The 16,854-nt window shown below is 42.6% G+C and overlaps 3 protein-coding genes and 2 non-coding genes across 5 annotated transcripts in view; 2 read left to right on the forward strand and 3 right to left on the reverse strand.

Annotated features, from left to right (window-relative positions):
* The window catches only part of LOC6605677 (glypican-6), a 38,649-nt gene extending 28,411 nt beyond the window's left edge, over positions 1 to 10,238 (forward strand). Inside the window, exons 2-8 of the mRNA XM_002030459.2 lie at positions 2,964 to 3,128; positions 3,497 to 3,731; positions 5,950 to 6,106; positions 6,164 to 6,430; positions 7,952 to 8,502; positions 8,563 to 8,732; positions 8,834 to 10,238. Coding sequence (XP_002030495.2) covers positions 2,964 to 3,128; positions 3,497 to 3,731; positions 5,950 to 6,106; positions 6,164 to 6,430; positions 7,952 to 8,502; positions 8,563 to 8,732; positions 8,834 to 9,279 — 1,991 coding nt within the window. The 3' untranslated portion in view covers positions 9,280 to 10,238. The remainder of the gene's footprint in view (positions 1 to 2,963; positions 3,129 to 3,496; positions 3,732 to 5,949; positions 6,107 to 6,163; positions 6,431 to 7,951; positions 8,503 to 8,562; positions 8,733 to 8,833) is intronic.
* A 405-nt stretch (positions 10,239 to 10,643) lies between these two features.
* LOC6605678 lies at positions 10,644 to 11,116 on the reverse strand. The gene has a single exon (XM_002030460.2). The coding sequence runs from the start codon at positions 11,015 to 11,017 to the stop codon at positions 10,664 to 10,666; it is 354 nt and encodes a 117-aa protein (XP_002030496.1). The 5' UTR covers positions 11,018 to 11,116; the 3' UTR covers positions 10,644 to 10,663.
* A 1,401-nt stretch (positions 11,117 to 12,517) lies between these two features.
* On the reverse strand, positions 12,518 to 12,589 carry Trnam-cau. Its single transcript has one exon. It is a non-coding gene; the product is annotated as a tRNA-Met (tRNA).
* Positions 12,590 to 12,916: 327 nt separating this feature from the next.
* Positions 12,917 to 12,988, forward strand: Trnam-cau. The gene has a single exon. It is a non-coding gene; the product is annotated as a tRNA-Met (tRNA).
* A 126-nt stretch (positions 12,989 to 13,114) lies between these two features.
* On the reverse strand, positions 13,115 to 16,708 carry LOC6605681 (trypsin-7). The gene is made up of 2 exons (XM_002030461.2): positions 15,969 to 16,708; positions 13,115 to 14,031 (listed from the first exon to the last, which is right to left on the reverse strand). The coding sequence occupies exons 1-2, from the start codon at positions 16,319 to 16,321 to the stop codon at positions 13,260 to 13,262; spliced, it is 1,125 nt and encodes a 374-aa protein (XP_002030497.1). The 5' UTR covers positions 16,322 to 16,708; the 3' UTR covers positions 13,115 to 13,259.
* Positions 16,709 to 16,854: the final 146 nt, after the last annotated feature.

The raw sequence follows: 16,854 nt of genomic DNA on the forward strand, positions 1-16,854 counted from the left end.
ACACAGCGTTTCTTTAAATGAGACTTGAATGAAAATAGGAAAGGCAGTGCTACCTTAAAAACATAGAACTTTTTAATAAAGTATACCAGTTTTTATTTCTATTTAAATTTGAATGAATTATTTTAATACAAATAAGGCAAAACTGATAAGCAAACCCTATTGTTCATGCTTTAAATATTATTGTTAGACTTGTAATGGGGAAACCTCTCCTCATTTAAATACCAAAATTGTTTATCAAATCTAGCCGCAAAATCTCCCCTTCGCACCCATGGTAACCAAACCAACAGTTTCGGTTTCTTTGTTTTTCCCCAACGACGAGGGTGCAGTTCGCCATCCAGGTTTCGTTTCGGTGTCAAGCATCCTGTTGAGCATCCCGGCTAGGGACAACTTTTCGCACTCTTAAAGAGTCCTCCAGTAGAGATGAGCTTAAAGTTAACCTTGGAGAGATGTCCGCCTGCTGGGGCATCCTGGGCTCCCATTCTCCACTCACCCCGAACTTATCGCTGTTGGATATATTCTGGATATATTGACTGCGATACGCTCGCTAAACTTTCGCACCCCTTTAAGCGGCGCCCTCGGGGGTTGACTCGTCTGTCTGGGGCAATTCCTGCGTTTGTTGATCGTTACAGTAAATCATTTGAAATGAAATTTCACTTCCACTCGGTGGGTCGTCTGCACTGCAAAAAAAGGACTTGCCTCATTATAAACTTATTTTTTTTAGTATCTAGTATATCCTAGCTTACTTAATTATCTCGCAAGTTGTTTTGCAATGTATATAGTAATTTTCCCTTAGTGTTCGTTAGAAGTTTTTCCTACCCTCCTGGTAACTAAGTGGATTGCGCGTGGAAATGGAAAACATGTGACCAGCGCTCCCAGGGGGTGGGTGCGGTGTTTGTTGCTCTGTCACCCACTTCTCTGTGTGGTTTTTCGGTTACTTGTTGTTTTTTTTTTGGTCTGTCGTCTTTCTACTTTTTGCGAAGCAAAGCCAAAGTTTTCTATTAGACAACGGGGTGATTTTCACAGCGTCAGCTAGAATAAAAAGGGAAAATGCCGTATCGGTAAGTTGAGGTCATTTATTATGCTCATGACACCTTCCATCCTTAGCCGTTCCGGCTTCCTTTTTTGGTGATTTCCCCCCTCGATGATGCCGCCTGGCAACATTTGTTATCTGGGATGCCCCGCTGCCTCTTCCCATTTTCCATTTCCCATTGTTGTCTGCCTGCAAAATTATGCAGCAATTCATAAAAATGGCTGGCAGAAAAACCATTGGCGTTACTTTAATGCCGATATATTTTTCTAACATCGATTTTAGCTACGGTTCATCGATTAAATCAAGAAACCTTATTTGGGGTGACCAAACCAATGGGTGTTGGTGTGTGGTTTGCTTTATGGCTGTCATTTTGCGTGGCATTTAATAGATTTCAAAAAGCGTTTTTATAATAACAAAAGGTGTAGTAAATATGGTTTAAGGATCTCTAGGGGAAACTTGGTAAGAAGGTAAGAGACTGTTAAAGGTTCGATTGAAAAGAACAATAAATATTTCGTTGTATTCCCATTTCTTGCATTGAACCCCACTTATTTATTATCAATTTCCCTTATCTCCCCATCGAGTGAGTATATTTTTCGCATCAAATCTTGAGCTGTTTTATCTGCCACAATTTCAATTAACTCAAATGGTCTTAACTGAGAAATCCCAGCCAAACATTAGCCATGCCAGTCACATAGGACCAAAAACGACCCCCGCGACAGACAATTAAAAGGGGAAACCACAGACTGTGAGCCAATTTAGATAAGCCCCAGGATATCGGGAGCCCCAGCAGACCGAAGGACTTGAAAGGGTCGGTATCCTGTATGTGTATCCGAGTCTCTAGATGGTGCCACACTCCATTCATATCTTGTGCAACATAACAATTAGTAAAGACCATAAAACGAAGCAGTCGAGCACAGACAATAAAAGTTGGGGAAGTTGGGGAAATTTTAGGCCAATGGAGCCGAGCGAATGAAAGTAAACTCTGTTTACATCTCGCCTCTCGAAAAATGTGCACTAAAGTATCTAAATTTATAAAAGAAATAAACAAACAGTGCAGCACTCCATATACTAGCCGGTATGTGTGCACAGCAGATGATGCATTTAACTGGGCAGCGGGAATTTATGAGCGCACAAAAACGAAATGGAATATAAATACAAATTCCGATTCGGATTTGGATTGAGAACCAAAAAAAAAGTACAACTTCCAACTTGTTTGCTTTCAATTAGTGTTGAACTTTTAGATCGCCGATCCACCATCTCCTGCTCTTCTTCTGCTGCCCGAGAATTATCTAAATAAACATGGATCCACAGCGGCTATAAAAAAACATCGCATAAAGCTGGGGGAAAATAGGTAGTCGCCCGAAATGAACTCATCGTTGCAGGGAACTAATGCATATTTTCCTCTAATTTTCTCCCAAAAAATGTGTTAAATGCTTGCGTAAATAAAACAGGCAGCGAGTAGGAATTCTCAAACTTTTCTTCTTTGTGTGCAGTTTAGGCTGACTTTGGTTTCAGGTACTACTTTGAGTTACTTGCGCTTACCAGTAGCTATGCTTCGTTTGTTTTTTTTTCCAACGAATCGCTGTTGCTGTTCAGTATTTGGTTACCATGTCAAGTGGCAAAATGCACTCGAGTGCGGTGCTAGTTCCTGGAATGTTGATAGACCTTCATTCGTGGCGGGCAGCAATGCAACGTTATGCATCTGGAAGTCGGTCTAATATTTGGGTAAACAAGTGGCAGTCAGTAGAATTGTATACCTTGAGAATAGTCTAACTAGATCTGAGCTAATAGAAGCAGTAGAAATGTGAGAATTGCTACCAAACAGTGAGAAATATTGTGTTAAGGGTATAGGAAACATTTAAAAAGTATATAAATAAGCCTTACAAAATGGTACTAATTACATTTTATGATTATATTTATCTATTTATTCCAGAACGAGTCCTTCGATATTGCGAGTCGCCTTCGGTGGGCACTTGTTGCACCTACAACATGGAGACCCGCATGGCGATGCAATCCCGCCAGCAGCTCGAAGGGCACACCAAGGACCAGATCTCACGTATGTCTGGAATCCTGGGCAGCAAGGCCACAAAATTCAAAGGTAGGTCACCGATCCAGCCTAAAAACTCGTTGCGTCAAGGAGCCACTTGAAAATGCCACAGAAGCCACCGATTAGAGATCTTTCGGGCGTCAAGTGGTTCTGCCCCCACACAGAATAGAACCCTGATCTATATAGATATATGATCCATTGAGAGACGATGATGCGGGCCTCGAGTTACTGACAATGTCAAGTGGCAGGCGACAATGCGGATGTGCCTGCATGTTATATTTTCCAGCGGATGCTGGCTAGAAATAAAATCGAACATCTAAACATTTAGTCGTGTGGAGCGGATGTGTGCTGATTGATCCCCTCCCACCGCACAATCGATGCTCGTTACATTTTCCACTAATTGGATTTTCCGCTTGCAGATATTTTCACCGCCCTGCTCAAAGAGTCGCGAACCCAGTTCAATAGTATGTTCATCCGAACATACGGCGTCATTTACGAGCGAAATTCGTACGTCTTCTCGGATCTGTTCAAGGAGTTGGAAACCTACTTCGCCAACGGTCGCGTGGACTTGCTGGAGGTCATGGACAAGTTCTTCAACACGCTGTACCAGAAGATGTTCACCGTGCTGAACACCCAGTACACATTTGATGAAAAGTGAGTAGTAGTCTGCGAAATCCAAAACCCGATGCTCCAAAGCGAAACCGATTTTTAGAGGCCTACTACTACGCGTTTAGTTGGCAAAAACAAAACGTGTGAAACCGCAAAGTGTCTCGGGCTGTCGACCGACGACAACTAACTGACTTGACGGCCCGTCGAAACTTAGACACGGCCGGTGTGCGATTTCAGTTAGCGATATTCCCTGATATGAGTATCCTATGGATGTTTTCTTTCTTCGCTCTGTAGAGTTTTAAGTTGCTTTGGTTTTTGCCAGATTTTTCGATTGCGGTTGAAACGCTTACAGCAAAGAGAAAATGAGGAAGTTGTCGGGTAGTTTTTCCATTTATATGAATAAGAGATGCTCTAGGGAAACGCTATGTTTTAGTTTAGAAATCCTACAGTATGATTAGCAACCCTACAAGGTTTAGATTTTCCAATGGTTGAGATTTAACATTCAGATCCAGACTATCTGAACCGACCTCCTTTTAGTCTACAGGCAGATTGTCTCCCACATGGGTGATATTACATCACGTCCCACTGCCAATCTACCTACTGCGATTTATTCATCCCAGCCAACCCATTCCGGCCCACCACGTATGTTTGGTCTGTACCATTTCCCATCCTATCCCATAACCCAGCCAAAACCAAAAACCGCACTTTATGCCAGTTCCTGTGTCAGCTGCTCGAATTTCCGCCAAAATGGTGAGGAGGCAAAAAAAAAAAAGCGAAAATTGCGCCCACTTGGCTCATTGCCCCGGAACGATCTCCGCTGGTCTCCGGTAACCGGCGACTTGGCCAAATGACTTCTGCTCCCTGCACGGCCACTCCTCGTTGGTGAAGGGCTCGTGTTACCCACGCGCTTTCCAATTGATGCCGCTGACTTAAACTCCGTCTCTTAGCTTAACTCCAGCGATTCGCTTTTATTGTCATCGTTTTAGTTTGTCGTACGTGCTTTGGCACGTTGTCGTTTATTGCCATTGGACAGCAGCAACGACAACAACGATGTCGCGTAATTGCCGGCACTTGCCTGCCGCCTGCCCCTTCTACACTGCGCAAAAAGAGTGCCCATTTAGACATTAGGATTTTGGGCATAACGCAAATGGTTATGATTCCAAATGGACGTTGAATATTTCAACATTAAGGCTTAAGTGGTTTAAGTTCTCAATTAAAATTCCTCTTTACGTTCACTTTCTTTATAATATGAATTATCTACACATTTTCTTCCTGTGTAATGTCCCCCTGTTATTTGTTTGTGGCTGTAGTTTGTTCTGTGCGGTTGGTCGGTCGCTTGAACTGCGTTGGTTCTGCCCTTAGAATGGATCAGATGCCCCGCACAACACAGAGTTCGAGCTGGACCTGGGATCTAGGGTTCTCCTCCTGGCTATTTAATGAGGGGGTAGCTTAAGCAGTTAGTTTGTCTGGCAGACTTTGGGAGGGGCTTGGCCAAACCAGTGGAGTAAACTATGGGAAGTCAACGGGTGTTTGAATAGAACCCTGATATGCAATATGTCCTAGGGATGAGGAGTGAAATGGCGTGACAAATATAGAAACAAATAGGAGTGAAACTATAGATAACTAATGATAAATGGCTGTTTAAAGTTTAATAATCACTTAGTTTTTTATTTATTTAAAACTATTACTTTAATGGAGTTCTGAAACATAAGCTAAATTGACCATCTAGGGCATCCAAACTCCACAAACTCCCCTCCCATCAGCGATTTGCAGCTGCTAGTGCTGCCGCTTGACTGATCTGTCACCTTTGTGAATGCGACTTGCAGTAATTCCTAAATTGTTTAGCAAAAGTGGAGAAGGGAAACGAGGAAGCTAGCGACTTCTTGACCATAATGGCGAAGGCAGTGACAGTGAGGGCCAAATGCAGCCGTACAAGTGCAATGACTGTCATGCTCGATGGCCAAACTGTAGGACTAGGCACATACTTACTGCATAGTGGTGCTGCCAGGGGGAAACAAAAACATCAACAAAGCCAGCACATGGCGAGCAACTATTTTTATGATTTTTCCGCATAAAAATTTTAGTTGTGCGGCGGCGGCAAAGAATGCGCCGATGATGATGTTGGTGAAGTCGGGGGCGAAGGCGATGGCGTTGAGCCGTGCCATTTACAAGTGCAGATTTCTGCCGCCAGCAACACGCCCAATGAAAATATTTTCCCCAGCATTCCGGACTCATTTTCCACCGATTTAATCTTATTTTCCAGCTACATGCGATGCGTCAGCGAGCACATGAAGGAGCTGAAGCCCTTCGGAGATGTTCCCGACAAGCTTTCCGTGCAAATCAAGCGATCCTTTGTGGCTACGCGCACCTATGGCCAGGCTCTGACCACCGCCTCCGAGGTGGCGAAAAAGGTCCTCAATGTAAGTTAACTAAACGGATATTTCATTCATATTTAATATCATATGTTTGTCTTTTAGGTGCGACTGAATGCCGACTGTACAGGGGCTCTTACCAAGATGCAGCACTGCGGTGCATGCAAGGGTTATACGGAAAAACCTTGTACCAACTACTGTGTGAACGTCATCAAGGGATGCCTGCACTACCAGCACGAGTTCGACAGCGAGTGGGAGAACTTTGCGATGGCCATGGACAAGGTGGCCGAACGGCTGCTGGGATCCTTCAACATTGTGATGGTGGTGGAGCCACTCAACATCAAGATCTCCGAGGCCATCATGAACTTCCAGGTGAGATCCACAGCGGGATAATTGGATGTGCTAGGGGTCATTATCATTAGCATTTGCATAAACCAATCGCAATTTGTAACTCGTTTGGACCAAGCAGCTGCTGGTTAATTTTTATCTCTTGGCCCGTTCGCAGTGGGACTCTAAGTTATGCTCCCATAAAACTGTCAGTGCGTCAGAGTGGTTTACGCGTGGTTAGTTAATACGCATACATTTTAAACGAGTCGCAAAATAATTCAAGGGGGAAACCGTAGAAGATCGTGACGATTGATATGTGAGACTAAGCAAATTTATGGACCTTAGGAAATTCCAGTTTGAGAATTTTTTATGAATAATTTCTTTTGATAGCTGTGAATTATCCTTCCCCCATTTCAACTAAATATTTATGTAAATTCCAAGATTTTACTACCATTAAAATCTAGGCATAAATCTATTAAAAAGGACACAAATAATATGCACCACATTTACACAAAAAGCTAAAGAATAATTTCCACATGGATGGCCATAACTTATTGAATTTTGATTACTGCAATATTTTAAACCTCTCTAGCACCGCTGTCTTTTGTTATGTTTTGCCATTTTTACGATTTATTTGCACAACATTTGGCCCGCATATGAATTTAATTTATATTTCCATTTAAAATTTATACATTTCTTTTTTCAACCTCTGATTTTTCTTCTTCGCTGTTTTTGTTTGGATCTATTGCTTTTGTTGTTTGTGTTTCGGCATTTGGCTTTTAATGTGTTTACTTTAGCCGGTGTTTGTTGTTGTTGGTCGACGGCCCCATAAAAGGCCAAAAATGCAAAATGCGAAATAGTATTCAATTTTAATTCTGATTTGTTTCCGTTTACCCAATCTCCAAGCTCGTTGAACCGACGAACCGCTTTTGATGATTGCCATCTCCCAGTCGGGTCGACAGTTATGATGAACCGGAGTTGGCTCTTAAGTTCTGGTGCTCCGTACCCCAACCTGACCCAACCTCCGTAATTATATGAACTGTAAACTGCCGAGGAAGAGGCCATTGAAAGAAATAACACACAGGAGATATAGGAGTGCCGATAAGACTGACAAAGCGCTAGCTTCTGTAGAGAGTTGACTCTTCGGGAAGAGGTCTCTGATCGCTCAAGTGGCCCATAATGAGTAGCCGACTGAAATCAATTCTTATCTATTGAATGGGTCAATAAAAACTAGCTATAAATAGCCATTAGGAGGCCAAGCTCAGTGGGGTGTGAATGGAATTGCTGTTGAGTATGGGAAATAATGTGATTTCCCTTGCGCAACTGGTTTCAAAAGTCATCTCAACTCAAGACTTTCTAATTTTTATAAAATTAAAAATATTAAATATCAGTTCTTTATGTGTTGTCACTTTCAGGAGGGTTAATCAGGTCGTGCTGACTCTTCTTTATTTGTGTTTAATCTTACACTTTCTGGTTTATTTCTAGTTAGTTATTGCATAATTATCAGATTATTATTTTTCTTTGTATTGAGCAACAGTGTATAAGTCTCAAATTAATTCATTACAGGATTCTGGCCAGGACATCACCAATCGCGTATTCCAAGGATGCGGTAGGCCCAAGTTGAAGAAAATGAAGCGCTCCATCAGCCCCAAACTGCAAGGAGTTCAAGTCCTCAACGCAAGGAGTCCTGTGGAGGCGGATACTCTGGACATTGATGAAACGTTGGACGAGGCGATAGTGCTGAGAGAGCGCAGAGCCGCTGAACCCGGCTCGCAGGAGACCTCAGCACAACAGTCTCAAGAGCAGGGAGTTGGAAAGAGTGGAAATGGAGGAGGAGGCGGTGGCGGTAACAACAGGCGGCAACAGCAACGTCGAAAGCAGCAGCAACAGCGACGTAAACAGCAAAACAATCGTGACGACAACGATGACGATGACAATGAGAGTGGAGGCGGTGGACGTGAACCGATTCTGGACAGGATCGTCAGGGACATTCGCCAGCGAGTGAAGGACTACAAAAAGTTCTGGTCCAATCTGCCGCACTCGGTTTGCAGCAACGAGGATATAGCCTCCAGTTCCGATGTGGACGGCATGTGCTGGAATGGTCACACAATTGATAGGTAGGCCGAAAAAATTGAATACAATTAGCACAGCCATCTTAAACATATTATATTTTCCAGATACATGCACTCAATTACCACAGAACACGGCTCGAATCCAGAGTTCACTGGCAATCCTGCCAGTACTAAGCAAACAGCTCAAATGGCCTCTCAACTGAGCCATCTGAAGAATGCCATTATCCACCTTCGAAATGCCTACAACGGTCAGGATGTGGAGTGGAGCGAACAAGGTAATATATGCTGGTGATTGGTAATGAGTCTTTTTATAAAACCATCCAATCAATCTTTTTGGTTTTACTTACTAACCCTTTGTTTCTTTTTTGTTTTACAGAAGAACTGCCATATGCGGGTAGTGGAGCTGGTTCTGGATCCGGGTCCGAAGACGACGAGGACGATGACGAGGGCTCTGGCCTGGGACCCTTTGAACCCAGCCACAAGCCGGACGTGGAGCGTCCTTCGGTGGATGCAGACAACGACGATGACGAGGACGCCGGTGGACGGGGTCACATGCCCACACACACATCTCGGCCGACGAGCGGAGTGGACGACAAGAATCCGCTCATCCACACCACCCACTTCGACCAAGATCACAACGATCTGGATGAGGATCATAGGCAGCTGGATGAGGATGAGGACGCGGATACAGGCCATGACGGGGCCAATGACAATCGATCATCCGATGCCCCAGAAAAGATGACGTTGCGTCGCGCTCTGGTTGTTTATCTGCTGCCCCTTTATATGGCGTGGTTCGGTGGCGTCTGCGCCGATTTGCTGTGATTACTCAACGTGCGAAATGCAGCCAAGATGGAGCACGGCTGCATCCCCTACACCTCTCAGTCATTCATCCGTGAAGCAAAATGTTATTAGCAGAACTACATGCTACCCTTATATACGAAATGCGAGTCCAAAATTTTATAAAAACTTTTGATAGTAGCAATCAAAACGCAATCAAGAAAATAGGTAATTTTTCGAATTTTACTCTCGTCAGGAATTTTTCAAATTTGAATTAGATGAAATCTCACTCTAAATCTAAAATTTAAGTTTTGAAAACTCCCAGCTATTGTAAAAATCAGAAAATGCCTGATCTAAAGCGGTTCTTTAATGAGATCCGATAGGAGAAAAAGAAATTAGTGGAGGAGAGAGAATACGTAACGAGCCCATTTTAGTTTAGTAAGCCCTCAAACGCCCCTGTTCCCCCACACTCTAAGTCTAAGTGCGAAATTGTATTTTGTAAGCCAGAGAGTGAATGAATGAATAAGTGAGTGCGTGTATGTCGCGGGGTGAATGCTTTTACCGAGTGTGAGTGCGAGCGGAGTGCCTGTTCAATGTGATCGTTTAGCAAAAATTAACTATAAACACTTTAGCCCCTAGAGACCTAAGCAAAAAACACACAAACACCTAAATATTTAATTTGTATTATATTTATGCCTACGCGCATATGTAATGTAACCAGCCACAGCACACAATTATCAATAATCCCCGAAATGAAGAGCAATAACTAATTTGTAACTGTAGTCTACTGATAAATCTAAAAAACTGAAGTCTTATTTACGTTAACATGGCCATAGAAAAGCGTCCGAGCCACGGCTTTTGTAATTTTGTAACTTTCGTAGACAGCCCTGACTTTTGCCAGCCATCAAACGCATTTCAAACTAAACTGTGTACACCTACATATTTATATTTATTTTTGATTTTTTATCAGTTTTTATATATTGTATTAAAACAAATGGAAAAAGAAAAAATACAAAAACGTAACAAAAGAATCGAGTTTCCGCTTTTAATTGTGGGAATTGGTTAAAAAGGTTTTTCAAAAGTTCATTAACTCATGCCCTTAAAAACCGTTACTACAACAGTAGTTGCCAGGCGTTGCCAGAATTTTCAGCTTTCTTCAGCTGTAGGTTTCATCAAAGCTAGAGGTCGCACTTGTGCCAATGTAGAAGTCGTGTGTAAACAAATTGCCGAAAGCGCAGAATTTCTTAACGGAAAATTATGCTTGTCTAAATTTTACAAAACAACTAAGCTGAAGAAGACAAGGAGTAAACAAGCAAATAACATTTTTTTGCCACGATTTTTATTCTAACAATTAACAATTAACAATTTTGTGCCCGCTTTCCTCGTGTATAATGTAGCATTAAGAAGAATTATGTAATGCAAAATCATATTATTGATTTCCTGTGACTTCCTTTTCTACCTCATTAATTTCATCAACATCTTTATCTTCATCAATAGCTTCTTCATTTGCAAATTCTGAAAGTTCTTTCTCCTTCTTGTCCAACTCATACTCCAAGGACTCCAAATCCTGATAGGCATCCCCATTAGCTTCGTCCAAGGCAGGTAAATTCAAGCTAGCTATTGAGTTCTCCACAGTTGTAAGGCGATCCAAGAGGGTCTTCAGGCGCTTGTCGATAGACTGGAGGGCTACAAGGCTCCCTTTTGTTTTCTCTTCAGTCTTTGTTAATAGCCCCAGATCGTCTAAACTTGTTTTCGGTTTCTCCGGAGACTCCGGGGAAAGCATTTCTAATTTTTTTTTTATTTTTTCTAAGATGGAAAGAATTTCAGAGACTATCAATGATCGATGTATATACCTTACTCCTATATTGTCAAAAAAGTTAATTTTAATGACTGGCCTCCTGGATTACCCAAATTGAAATTGAAATCCGCTTGCTGGAGCCAGCAATATATTCAGAAAACAGTTCTATCTAGCTATATATAAAATAAGTAACCCATTTTGGTATCATATTTTTTTCCATGTACCAAAAATATTCATTCATTCATATGACCGGCAAGTGGGAGAGCGTGGAAACTCCGAGATCGCGGCCAAGCGAAAAGGTCTCGAGATCTCAGGCGTCGCTCCATCCGTCGGAATATCTGGCCTGCTGGCTCTCTGTCTATCTTTGGGTGCGCGGGGAGCTTCTGGTGGCTTTTTCAGTGAGCGCGCGATCGGCGTACGGTAAACAACAACTGCTGCCAACGCAACGTGAAAAATGAACTGCGGCAAAGAAAATTTCGAAACGTAAACCTGGAGCGCCCCTCTGTGCACACGAAAATATATCTGCGAGATGCGCGAATGTGAATCTTGATGCATTGCAAAAATTTTGAATTTAAATAATTACGCAAGGCGGGGCACACGTGAGTGCGGTCGTGAAATGAAATGAAAAGTGGGCGAAGCGAAAGTGGAAATTGACGTCAATTTTCCTGTGATCACTGTGATGGTGATGAGTAACCAATTATAAACAAGTGAAAGACGACAAATAGATAAGGCTATCAGCAATCTTTCGTTTCGGTATCGTTCATCCGCAGTTCCGCGTAAGTTTCATTAGGCAAAACACTAAAATTTCATAAATAAACATTCGAAATGAAAAAACTTTTTTTGGTGCTCCGGCCAAAGCAACGTTTGACTTTTAAAGTCAACGTCTTCTTCTAAGCTCTTTTCATCTTTTATTTGCCCCCTTGCGTTTTCAGCTGATCCATGGAAACCAGTTTGCCATAGACTAGCCAGTTAATGTTTCTAACGATATTTGCTTTTTGGGCCGCATCAAACCGCGGAAAGTGTAGACTTCTAACTGCAACTTTTGCTGCTGGCTGAAGGTTGTTGTATCTTACACAGTTAGGCGCACAATTAACTCACTGCTGAGCAACAGTTGTCAGCTGTATAATCTTCTAGGGATGACTAAAAATAAATACAAGTAATGGATAAAATAAAGAATGGAAGCAAATTTAGCACCTGTTGAAATTTCTCTTAGCCAGTGTATATAAAGCCAGTTGTTTCGTCGGAAAGATTTTTAGATATATTAGCAACATATGTACTTGCGCTATCTTTCAATCTAACAATTTTTCGGAAAGGCATAAATGTTCGGATTTTATATATAACTTAATCGTATATTTAAGTTCTTAGAGTAAAATTCATCATGCTTTCATAACGCATACTTAAAAAGCTAATAAGTGGTTTTATAATAAAAAAAAATTAAAAACCAAATATCATTAAAAAAAATTCGCTCACGCGAATTGTACCACATAGCAGAGCAAGGTTTCGATCCTCGGACCTCTGGGTTATGGGCCCAGCACGCTTCCACTGCGCCACTCTGCTTGCTTGAAGCAAATGGGCCCTTGAGCTCAGGTAAGTGCAAAGGACACTTTGTTACCAATGAAAATAAATAGAAATGTGGAACATATTACAGTGTTCTAACTACTGTATGTAAGCATTAACTGTTCAGTTGTTGCAACTGTATACTGTACGGTTAAAGCATATTTTTATAGTAATACATGAGCACTGCTTTGCGGATGAGCAATAGCGACAACAGAGCTGTTAAGAAAGCAGTGCACTGTAAACGCTCCCAAGTGTATATTCGTCGGTAACAAGGTACTCCGCTTCCCGTTTGTAATTAACTAGCCTTAAGGTCCACTACTCCATGCAAGCAGAGTGGCGCAGTGGAAGCGTGCTGGGCCCATAACCCAGAGGTCCGAGGATCGAAACCTTGCTCTGCTATGTGGTACGATCGCATGGGCGAATTTTTTTATTTTACGATATTTTGATGTTTATAATATTTGTATATAAAATGCTTTTTTGCAGGTAGTAGAAAAAAATGTTGTAACCAAAAATAAGACGCGCTGATTAAGGGATTTCTAACCTACTGCATTGTTTATCTTTATTCAGTTGTTTTAGTATAAAAGTACAAAATATGACCTAAACTACTAAGGGATTGACTACAGACTAAGGCGAAGAATTGTCCACCGCTTTGAGGACTCTCTTTATGATATCAGTAATCCTCGTCGCAGAAGCAACCGTCCCGCGAGTTCTCCACAATCCAGTCCAGATATTTCGTGACTCGGGTATAAACTCCTGGATAATTGGGTCTAGCACAACCGTTACCCCAAGATACTATTCCAATCTGTTCGAATCGCTTGTCATCTGGACGAAGGCGTACCAGGGGACCACCAGAATCACCCTGACAACTGTCCCGCCCACCAACGCCTGGATAGCCCGAGCACATCATGTTCTTAGTGATCATTTTCTGGGTGTAGTTCGTTTGGGCGACGCATTCGTCGTTGTCGAGAACGGGAACCTCAACCTCCTGCAGCAGACACGAGGGTTTTCCATCTTCCTTGAGTGTTCCCCAGCCCGTTGCAATAGCCTTTGTGCCCACAAATAGATCCTGGCGCTGTTCCACCCGTGGCAGGCAGATGGGCCGTATAAAACTGGTGATCGGCACCCGATCGTTCAGACGTAGTAAGGCTATATCATTGTCGAAGTTCGAGAAGCTGAACTTTTGGCTAAAGGCGCGGAGCACGAAGCGCGTTTCCGGGCGCTCCTTGTCATTGCAACGATCGTGCTCCCCGAAGGTCACCTTGATCATGAACCACATGAATCCCTTGACGCAGTGCGCCGCCGTCAGCACGTAGCGATCGTTGATCAGTGTGCCGCCACAGTAGAACCTATTGAAGTAGCTCAGACGCGCCATCCATGGATACTCGCTGACGCCGGTCGTCGTACCGCCCACGATTCTGGACTCGTCATTGCGCTCTCCGCACCTGTCGATAGATAAAGAATATTATTATGTAAATAACTAGTCAGTTTTTAATTTATATTTATATTTGCACTGTAATTCAACTTCTATCTCATTAGTAATAACATTTACGAAGTTTATGCCTTTCGCGAGAAGAGAAAAATGTGTTGGGTCAAGGGTGACGGGCCTTTCGATCTCTCTCCCGATCGGCAAGTTCAGAGTTCAGCAACCCCGACATAAAGAAAGTGTCAAAGTGCCTTGTTGACGAACATAAAATAAATGAGCGATTTTTGCAGATTTTATGGCTGCCAGCTGCGTTACATTAAACAGGTTTCTAATTACCAGTGGTAAACAAGAGAACACCGCATGCAGTCAAAATAAAAAAAATATTCCACCAAGTGGGAAAGGAAGCGTAACAAGTTATCTCTGTTCTTTATATCTTTTTATTTATTTTGGCCACATAATCAATCGATCCGGCCGCAACAAGTATTTGGGATTCAGATTTTGTGTATGTTTAATCGTGTCATTGCCCCAAAATGGTGGCCTGGTCGAGAAGCGTCCCGAAACAAAGAAGCAAAATGTGCGACAACGACCCACTTCGGAGACGGCCAAGACAAGCCGAGACGGCCAAACAGGCCAAAACGGCCAAAAGCCGAAGAAAACGTCGACGGCATTCCCCTGCCTCCCGCGCAGACATTAATGTGACATGACGCATTGAAGATACGCCTTTTACAGTATCTGCCGTACTCATCTGTCTCTGCTGGCTGGGTGTATAAACACACACACGTTCTCGAAAGCCAAACAGAGACTGTTATCAAATCGTATGCAAATCAGTTTCTTTTCTTCTTTCACATGCAAAAAAAAGTAAAATTTATATATAGAAATAAAACGGGTCTTCATTAACAAAGATTAGAACGGTTGCGACTATCGATTCCAAGTAAATTTATAGCATTCAGAGATTTTCCAAATATATAAATCGGGGAATTTAGTTGGGAAATAACTATGTAGCTTGTAGCTAAAATAATCTTTAGAGGTCCCTTTTTTTGGACCTTACCTATTCGGAGCCTACTGAATTGATTTTTATGTCCCTTAAGAACTTGCTGCCTTTGTTTTCATTTTTACTGCCGACTCTATTAATACCCTGGGGTGTTTACCTATGCCAAAAGCCAAAGTTGAATTCCCAATTGGTAATGCAATTTGTTTAATGGCCACACAAGAATGCACTCCGAATGCAATTCTACAGGGGGAACTCGGCTTCGAGGTCAAGCCGGGAATTGGCTTTTGGAAACGGGTAACGAATGGGTAGGCGATTCTTTTGGGATAAGAAGAATGTCTTAAAAATGTTTAAGACTTCACCTTTGCTCACTTAAAGGTAGTCAGCTTATTACTCAAAAGATGGTTAAAATTTTTCTTAAGGCAATGGAGTCTATTGATAAGTTGAATGGCAACGTGATTTATAGACTTCTATTTTGAAATAGGAGAAAGATCAATTCATGATAAATGTGCCTTTAATATAAAAGATTTGCGCAATAAATAAAACGCAAATTATACCATTAGTAAAGTTATTCTTAACGATCACTTCACATTAAATGTGAGGATTATATGGATTCAATGCTTTCCCATAATTAAAATAGAACTTGGAACTTATATGGGATCTGTGTCGGTCTCCTATGATTACTTCGGAGGAGTGTGGCCAGGAATAAACATATCTGCGATTGCGTGACCTCCTCGCAGGCACTAAAATCTACCTGTAACTTTAACTGTTTGTGCCATTTGGGTGTCGTGACAATGACAACGCCAGAGTTGTTTATCACTTCTTTGCCCGTCTAACTGGAAGTTGTCATCATGGCCATGACAGCTTTTGTATCTCGCCGTGCGTGTTGCATCTTCGTAACTTAAGTTTTGTATCTGTATCTCTGGGGGGAGGGACAAACGGGGACAAACTCAAACCGAACGACTCACCTGCAGGAACATGTCGGCGATGTTTGGTTCTGAGCTGCCGGCGAATTATTGCGATTGAAGGCACCGAACCAATTCTTGATCGGATTTTGCCGGAATACAGGTTTATTGGCATCCGAGGAGGAAGCATTGACGGCTCCGATTTTCAGCTTCTTTGCCTGATGGTGGGCTGCACCCAAGGCTTGATATTTGCCCGGAATGGAGGATAAAGATGATGTTGCTGTTGATGTTGCTGGCGGTGCTGATGTCGCTGGTGTTGCTGGTGTAGCTTGTGTCGCAGATGTTGCTGCTGTGAAGAGCAGGCAGGAAGCCATGGCCAGCACCAGTGGCCAGTGACGTAAGTGGAGCATCATCATTTTCTTCTGCCTGCTGGTTATGCAATTCAATGCATGTAAACTTAATGAGCCTTTTGGTCGTCGTAGCGGTCTCGACGATCTGTGCCGTTATCGGAATATATTTCGATTCTCGTTCTGCTCGTTCTAATGCGGGGGAATTTTTCGAAATCTCTACCCCGTTCACACTCCACTTGTTAATTATGTAAATCAAACACGGTTTCTTTTATGTCTTATTGTTGTTGCACTAATTGAACCATTTCACATGACTGCAAACTGTCAACAAGTCGCGCCCTAATCCCAGCGAATTTCTCGATCTGTTTGTTTGCTCTTTGCTATATTATATGGTGCTATATATCAACGGAATAGTTAGTTTGCACTACCGCGCACGCGAAAGTCTGCAAGTCGACTGATACGAGGTGCTGGCGCAGAAGAGCGACTAAGCCATTTTACTCAGGCCCCCACAACAGCGCAGTCGACGTCTCAGTTGGCGCCGCTGGGGCAAAGAAAGTTGCGCATGCGCAGCGCAGCCGTGCGTCGGCAGCGACGCCGGCGGA

The sequence above is a fragment of the Drosophila sechellia genome, chromosome 3L (genome assembly GCF_004382195.2).
Source record: "Drosophila sechellia strain sech25 chromosome 3L, ASM438219v1, whole genome shotgun sequence".
Lineage (NCBI taxonomy): Eukaryota > Metazoa > Arthropoda > Insecta > Diptera > Drosophilidae > Drosophila > Drosophila sechellia.